General features: G+C 37.7%; 1 protein-coding gene across 1 annotated transcript; it reads right to left on the bottom strand.

Moving 5' to 3' along the window:
• Nucleotides 1-579: 579 nt before the first annotated feature.
• Nucleotides 580-8,569, bottom strand: rskra (ribosomal protein S6 kinase related a). Its single transcript, XM_051957775.1, has 12 exons — nucleotides 8,442-8,569; nucleotides 6,672-6,932; nucleotides 6,493-6,576; nucleotides 6,344-6,412; nucleotides 4,013-4,082; nucleotides 3,424-3,531; nucleotides 3,274-3,314; nucleotides 3,151-3,178; nucleotides 2,507-2,596; nucleotides 2,131-2,219; nucleotides 1,778-1,888; nucleotides 580-1,695 (listed from the first exon to the last, which is right to left on the bottom strand). Exons 1-12 carry the CDS (start codon nucleotides 8,469-8,471, stop codon nucleotides 1,399-1,401), a joined length of 1,278 nt encoding a protein of 425 aa, XP_051813735.1. The 5' UTR covers nucleotides 8,472-8,569; the 3' UTR covers nucleotides 580-1,398.
• Nucleotides 8,570-8,677: the final 108 nt, after the last annotated feature.

Genomic DNA, 8,677 nt, shown 5'->3' on the forward strand with positions numbered 1-8,677 from the left:
CGTCCTCAGCATCAACAAGAACTATCAATGTTCAAAATTTGAAACGTCTTAACATTTTCAGCATTAATGGTCCACGGTGGCTTCAAACTTCACACTTAAATGTTTAGTCTTTATCTCCAACTGGACAGTACGGATGACTTTAAAGATCAATTCATGAGTGCCACGGAGGAAGACCATGTGATATAGCTGAAAGCTCAGTCGATGAATGGACAGTGTTTAAAATTGTTGCACTAATTTCAATTTACAGCTTGTTTTCCTCATTTTGTGATCTTTCTCAGTATAATAGACTTTTCTCAGTCATGGAGGCAACTCAGCTGATTAAGTACAGACTTTCTTAGGTCCTTTGGTAACACAAGTTTGTGTTTGATTAAAAGCTCCAAGTAAAGCTAGTAAGTGGACTTTGAGCTTTTTATTATATAAGACTAGACTGCCTTCCTCTGAATGTTATAAACTTTATCTGTGCTGTTTTAGAGACAACAGAGAATGAAGTGAAACTGCTCTTTACAACAGGTTAATTATTTATTTTATTAAGTACATTGCAGGACAAGACAAATTATAGTAGCTTTGAGAAACGTTGTTTTTGTAGCTGTAATATCATTTTAAATAATTCATGTCATAATAATTGGATTTTTAAAACTGTAATGTTTTAAATATATTTTTAAACCAAATATATTTCAGTTAATTGAATTTTCTTAGTTTCTATTTCTAAATAAGTAACAATAGAAAAATATTGTAAGAAACATAACAATAAAATGTGAAACCAATGACTTATTTTTCTTCTACAGATGAAATTCTGCTGCTTTTAATTTTATTTTTTTTCTAAACCAAAAAAGAAAAAATAACATTATTAGAGACAAATCTCTGTTGTCAGAACAGAAAACCAACAATTCCTGCAGAAAAAGAACACAAGTCAGCTATGTTTGACAATTTATATACCAAGACATTTATTTACATGACATTTAACATTTTAAAAAAAAGCAAAACAATTCACAATTATGGACACTAAGTCTCAGCGACTGCCACAATGAAGATGCACAGAATTATCCCAGAGTTATATCACTGCATGATGAAGTAAACATCAAACACACCACTAAGCAACTCATTCTACAGACCAAATAATATCACCATCAAACACAAGTTATACAAAGACAAGTCAGTTAAATACAGTTAGACTTTACTGTGCATCATAAGGTGGAGCATTTATGGATATATGAAGGAATATACTGAATTCCAACAACACTGATTTATTACAAACTAGCAGCAATAAACAGAACAAATCTGTTAATAATTTTTGGGAAAAGGCAACTTTTAGACACTAAGAGGTAACATAAATAAAATATAATATCATCTGTAGAGCTTCTTATTTCCAGTCAGTTTGTATTTAAGTACAGTTCAGTCTTAAGCTTCACATGTCTGTGCAGCTGAGCTCAGGCCCACGTTGGTTAAAGTCGGAGACAGTTCAGAGGGAGTCGTGGGCGAGTGAAGGATTTGATCGCAGTCAAAGTTGTCAAAGCTGTCAACTGAAAGGCCTCTCGCTGACTTGGCCTCCCAGTCAGGATGAGTCCGGAGCTCCAGGATGAAGTTGACCGGCGTCTTCCGGAGGATGTAAGAGTCGAACGATGAGCCTCGGAAGAAGGGTTGCATCTGGAAACACTCCAGATTACGAAGGCGGTTCAGCGGATTCTTGCACAAAAGCTGCATCGAAACAAATGAGTCAATATTTCATTCTGGGGCTCTATGAGTATTAAGCAGAAAGAGGAGAAGGAAATGTTCTGACCTCAGTAAGCAGCAAGTTCAGAGCTGAGCTGAAGGTCTTCGGCAGGAAATAAGGAAAATCTCTGACCTTCTCCAACATGCTGCCGTGGTTCTGCTCTGCAAGTAACGGAAACTGAAACAGGAAGAACAGACGTAGAAAGACAAAATAACTATTTATCCATCCATCCGTCCGTCCGTCCGTCCGTCCGTCCAACCATCCATCCATCCATACTTAAGTCTGTCCATCCATCCGTCTGTCCGTCCATCCATCCATCCATCCATCCATCCATCCATTCATCCACACATGCATCGCCAGGCATTCGATGGATTTTACCACATAAGGAGCTGAGAAAAATCAAATTTAGATGTCTTTACCTCTCCTGTTACTAGAGAGAACAACATAACACCAAGAGACCACCAGTCAGCAGCGTGGCTGTATGGACCACCACTTAAAACTTCAGGAGCTGCTCAGAAAAAAACAGGAAAACACAGGATGGTAGATCAACTTTGCTCAGAAAATTTAAAGACTGAGATCAGAAATACAGCACTAAAATCTAAGAAACGAGCCAATACCACGTAAAAATCCATCACAAGTGCATCATGCTGATAAGTGGGTCAACAGAATCCATGGGGAGTGAAATGCAGGTGGGGCTCTAAACAAGTTCACCGATGTACTGCAGCTCAAACAGATGCCTCATTTCAGGAAATTCTCTCGAGACATTGATTTCATTTACGAGACAAAAAGCCTCACCCATGTATTGGATCGTCCCACATATCGTGAACGCTCGTCCTCCTCGCTTCAGGCGGCGTGAGAGTCCAAAATCAGACAAAAGAAGGTGACCTGAACAGAGAGAAACTCACAATGAAACTCATTTATATCTGCTGCAGTTTGTAGAAACAAAGCAGAAGATGTGTCAGCAAAACAGCCTTTAAATCCTCAATTTTAGGTCCATCACTTATAGCAGGTATTTTTCTTTTATTAGTGCATTTAGCACTAAAGCAGCCTCACAAGAAGCGATCTCCTCTTGGAATATATATGTTAGTTTGAGTTACTGCAGTTGTGGCAGTTTGTTGGACTCTCTGACCTATATGACCTGTTCCTCTTGTTTGTCAAAGAACTTATTTAATCAACTCTAACCTTCTAAAATAATTACATACATCACAGCTGCTTTAACTTTTGTCAAGACAAGTCACAGTTATTGATATTATGATAGCCTATTTAAAGCAAGAGACAGTGACCCAATGTGCATTCAAAGAAATAAGAGTAACATTGCAGTACAGTAAAGACTCTCCAATATTTTATGCAATACAGATTTACCAGACAAATTTCAGTATTAAGCTTAAAACCCATAAGTATATATGTCTGTATAAGTGGAAAATAGAGACAAGCATTACCTTGATCACTTAGAAGAATGTTTTCCATCTGAAAATTCAATAAAATTATTAGCATAAAAGACATAATACACATATATCAACATTTGATTTCAATATGAGGGCATTGGGTATAAGTAATCATACCTTTATATCTCTATGCATGATTCCTAGGTCATGTAAGAATCCTAATATATGACACAATTGCAAGTTAATATCCTCTTTTAACAAAATTTACAACTTAAACATGTTTTCTGTGCCAACATAAGTCAAAAATAAAAGTCGAACATCGATTACCGAGTGCACTGCCCATCTCCGCCGCAAACAGCCGAACTTCATCCTCTACAAACCGACCCTTCAGCAGCCAACAGGTGTACAAGTCTCCAGTGCTGCAGTAGTCGCACACTGCAGAGGACGACACACACACAAACACTCCTCATGTCTCTGAAACCTGCAGCTGGGTTAATGCAGGTCAGTAAATTCTGAAATAAAACATCAGGAAGGAAAGGAAACAAAACAACAGAAGCTTTGTTCATCCCACTGTTGCTGGGGAAATGAAGAAGTCTGGGACAAAGATGAGTTGCACTTTTTAACACCACTTTGTAAAAGAAAAGAAAAAAGAACAATCTAAATTTAGGATCACGGCTGGTAAGAACTGGGATATGCATGCAGAAGCTGCAGCCACACTGAGCTTTTACTCTGAACTCTCATTAGATGGCAGTGTTCTATATCCAGAGCTGAGATTTGTTGGGCTGCGGGGTTGTACAGGAATCAGGTTCATGACACTGAGGGACCACAGGGGGAAGCTTCATTTCTCGGGAACACAGCAAGAACAGCGGAGGAGGGGAGGGTCGAACTGTGCCATCGCTTATGTTTATGAACTCACTAATGAAGAGATGGCGCTGCGTCTGCCAGCAGTCCTGCAGATTGTGGATAAATGGGTGTTTGAGGTGCCGCTGCAACGCAACATCCAACACAGAGTGACAGTGAATAGAACAGAGAGAGATGGAGCTTCTCAGAGGGTCAGTCTGAGTCATTTCAGAGAGTGGTGACACTTACTTATTTTAGAGAACTAAACTAAGCTCTGTAAAATATTTTGGTTAAATCTTGAGAGTTTTATATCTTTTCAGACGTGGAATTTTATTTTATTTTTTTATAATTTCAACAAAACAGAAAGACTCTTACTTTGGAAGCCTTTTAAGGGTTTGATGTTTCCATAAATATAACTCCCACCGTCATTAAATGTGGTGAGGATTCAGACAAAATAGTTTCAGGCATATGCAAATAATTAAATTGCTCCAGCAGAGACCAAAATCTTTAATTATTGGCAACTGTAAATGAAAAAAAGGAACATTTCAAACCACTGAGGCCCCAGAAAGTTACTGTAAGAGTATATATATATATATATATATATATGGATATATCCATATTTTCTACAAAACTCCAATCTTTGGTCAATCTTTTATCAAATTTAATGACTGTGGAAGTTTTGTTTCTGGATATTCTGAACCCTTAAAGTGGCTTCCCATGTTAGATGTTTTCTGAGGGCAAATTACAAAAATTCACAGGTCTGAAAAAACGCATGAAATTCTCAAAATTCTGCCAAAATGTTTGATAGAACTTAGTCCAAATAGCAAATAAGTAAACTGAACAAAATCTGTAAAAGCATAGCAAAATATTTCCTGAATTCTGTCTGAAATGACACCGACTGACCCTAAACGATACCAAAGAGTGAGGAGTCCTTTACGCTATGAGACACATCTGACTGTAGACTTTAAATATCCTGAACTATTCAGAAACAGACAGGTGACAAATTAAAGGGAAAAAAATGAACCCTGGACCTCCACAGTGAGGGGATCTGATGCTTTTTTTATGCTGTGGCTATAATGTTGGCATCGTCTGAGTTAACTTGTGATGAGTCACTGCAAATCAATATAAAGTTGGTGTGAGTCATCACTTTCATTCTACGATGGAACATTTCCATTCTGAAGGGAGTAGTTTCATCCAGGATGACACTGATCCAAGAATACGGCAAGTGAAGATAAAAACCGGCATCGTTAAGAGGCTGGCGAAAGAAGAGATCGCATACATACATCCACCAACATCACCAAAAAAAAAAAAATGAGGGAATCTGTTTTGGCAGAATGGTGTTCATCCCTCTAGGAGAGGTTAGAGATTTGCAGAATCAACGCCAAGGGGGCTCTAAAGCTGTTCTCTTTTCTCAACATCAGTTTATGTTGTTTTTCCTTTAATTTGTCACCATCTGTATATATCATCAATCTGTTCATCATTACTGAATCTACAAGTGCAGTCAGTAACTGTCTGTTTTTAGGACTTCACTACAAAATCAGTGTGTCAATATGGAGCAAACTGGAGGGAAAGAAGTGCAAACATTTCACCTTTGACCTTTTTCAAACAGTGATTTTCTTTCAAATTTTGAGTAGCTATAGAAAAAACACTTAATTTGAACCCTCTTTAGCATTTATAGGTAGTTTACTGACTTTTGTTAAATGTTTAAAACAGTCAATAATGTAGCTTTAAAATATATATAATTACATTTTAAGTGTTTACCAGTGTCTAAGTACTTGTTAGCAGTTATAAATGTGTATATGGCAGACATTTATATACTTGCATGAGCTCCCACAGTAGAACTTATAATTGTCTGTAAAATGCATTAATAAACTGAATAAACAATAATATATCAGCTCACAATCATATTATAATGTGTTTAAAAGTGGGAGTGTTAAAATCTGCTAATATGAACAATAAATGTGATTTTTAAGAAAAGAAATATTGATATAATGTTGATGATACACACATGATAATACCATAAATAAACTATCTGACAAACACGCCCACACAGAAACAACATAATGTACAGTTATGTTTCTCTTCACCTTCCTACATTTTTATTTAAGTGTAATTCACTGGACAAAAAACAGAGACAAAACACATGATAAACACAATAAATGTTGTGTTTTCTTTTGAATTTTAAATAGATATCATAATAATAATAATGTTTCATGAATGCTATTCCATTTTAATGGTATAGTGAAAATCTTATGTCTTGACAGTAACATTATGATCTAAATCTGCTTACAAATGTCAATGTTATAGTAGAAATATTTAAGTAGTTTCACTTTTCTTTGTGATAAGAACACTACAGTAGTACTTTTTGTATTTACTAGTACTGTTTCTCCCTCTGTGAATATTCTACCTGGATGATGACCTCCTCCTTCGACTGCTCCAGCACTCCCTGCTTCAAGATCTCCGACTTTGGTAGAACCTATGTAACGATACAGATTAATACGCAGTAAATATTTGATGCCCACATTTATAAAAAATAACATTTACTATTTAACTAACCTTGACTGCGTAGATCTTCTCTTTACAAACATCTTTAACTTTCAGGATTGGTCCAAATGAGCCTTTAGCTACGAACCCCAGGATCTGTGAGCACAAAAGTACAGTTAGTTCTTTTATTCTTACTTCTTTGATTCAGAGATGAATTGTATTGAAGTGTCTTGTGTTGTGTTCCTCAGCACCTGGAAATGGTCTTGTGCTGGGAATTTACGAAGTGGGAACTCAGGCAGAAATAGAGAGATGAAAGCTGGAGGGGTCGTCTTTGGTTCTGACGTTTCAGCGGCGTCCTCCAGAGGCAGCAGGAGTTTGGAGTCGGACGGTTTGTCGTTGACTTCAACAGGCCGAGAAAACACAGCCGAGTGTCCGAGTCTGTGAGCGATGGAGACGCCCACGTTGGAGAGGAACCCATGACTGAAACGACGCTGAGCAACTGGTCCTTCTCTCTACATTCAGGAGGGAAAAAAGAGCAAAAAAAGACAAGAAAAGCACTTAGAGAGCGCAGTACTCCGCCAAGGCTGTTCATTCCCTGACCTTGCGGTGAGCACACATGCACACATGCGTAATGTATGTGAATGTCACACAGGGATACCAAATCATGTGACCTAAATATGTAGTGGATGGCGGGAACTGATGGGACTCAGAAACACCCCCACAATGGATTTATAGTAGGATCGCAATCATGTGATCGTCAGCAGGCAGCTGATGTAGTGTTCATTTGTTGTCATAATTACAGTGATGCAGTGAGTAAAACTGAAATTGAAAGTCATTTATAAGGATATTGTAGTAAACCTGTTGACATGCAAATTAAAAGGTGGTTGTTATTAAATTCAGAGGGTTATTTAGTTGACATTTTAGTGACATCCAGTCATTTTTTATGAATAAGTGATTGCTTCCATCATAAATAATTATGTAATTTGTAAAGAAATGATGATAATGAACATGAAAACATATTTTTTATTTTAATAAAAATGTGTGCAAGATATATCCCATGGACTTTAAAAATCCCTCAAATGCATATTGACCCATGTATGGTAGGAACAACTGACTGGCTGCTGCGAAACAGCCATTGTCATCAATGCTGCTTTCACTTGCACTCGGATATTGTAGCAGCATTTACTAAAGCTTGGAAACCCTTGGAGGTTGAATGAATAAATTGAGCTATCAATTCTGGGATGGTCAATGAGATTTCTGGTGGTCTGCTGCCCCCAGACAGCTTCTTGGAGATGCCCCAGCCATTTTTTTCTGAAGGGCTTGGTGAAGTAGGCAGACATTTTTAGGGACTGGGTCATATTGTCAGACACTTCAGTCCAACTGAAGGGCTCTTTCTCATCTGTGGCATCATCACCTGCATTTTAAGGTGGTATTTTATAAAGAGCAGTGTTTTAAAGCCACTATCATCATTTCAACAGCTCAGAATTTTTTTTTTGCGCAATTTGCTAAATTTAACCCCTTGTCACAAAAAATGACATTTTTAAACTTTTTTTTCTAAATCAAAAAAACAATTTGCATGCTGTATTTATATTTTCACTTACTGTAGATTTCTTTCCATCAGATTTTAAGAGTCAGTTCAAAATCTGAGCCAACCTGCTGCATTTCTAGTCTGACAAAACTGTGCATGCAAACATTTGCACTTATTTTCCGGTGCAGATCTCTGAAGCTGTTAATCAGCTGCATCCATAACATGACTAATGGAAGGAGCTTCATGCTGCAGGTCAGAAGGAAGGTCAGTGTCCACTTAACGCTGATCAATAGCTCTATTTTTGACTTTGATTCAGTTTCCGATGCTGGAATAATATGAGAACGGAACAAGGCATGCTATGATCAGGAAGACACATTGTGATGGATTTAAAACAACGAAAATCTACAATCGCTGATTTTTATAATATATACAAAGCAACGTTACAATAAATTCTGAAGATTCTGGGGAATTTAAGCAGCTCAGATCCACTTACCTTACTGCTTCTACTGACCTCGCCGCCCATCACATTCTCACAAATCCGCAGAAAAAGAAGCAGAACAGCAACAAATCCAGCTTTCTCCTCCCCTCGTCCTTCCAGAAAGCCACAGTCGCGTCTCGTCCATTCATTCCACTCCGGCTCCTCGCGTCCACGTGTGTTTTCGTGCAAAGCGCTGCAGAGCCGAGCTCGATTCCGCTCCAGTTAAACCTGTCAGATCCACGATCAATCAC

This window comes from Acanthochromis polyacanthus, chromosome 13 (genome assembly GCF_021347895.1).
Source record: "Acanthochromis polyacanthus isolate Apoly-LR-REF ecotype Palm Island chromosome 13, KAUST_Apoly_ChrSc, whole genome shotgun sequence".
NCBI lineage: Eukaryota > Metazoa > Chordata > Actinopteri > Pomacentridae > Acanthochromis > Acanthochromis polyacanthus.

Coding starts and splice junctions, on each gene's coding strand:
- rskra (XM_051957775.1), bottom strand. CDS start 8,471: ATGGGCGGCGAGGTCAGTAGAAGCAGTAAG. Junction 3,532..4,012: donor GCAGCGCCATCTCTTCATTA/GTGAGTTCATAA, acceptor CGTCCTCTGCAG/TGTGCGACTACTGCAGCACT. Junction 2,597..3,150: donor CATTCTTCTAAGTGATCAAG/GTAATGCTTGTC, acceptor CTCTCTGTTCAG/GTCACCTTCTTTTGTCTGAT.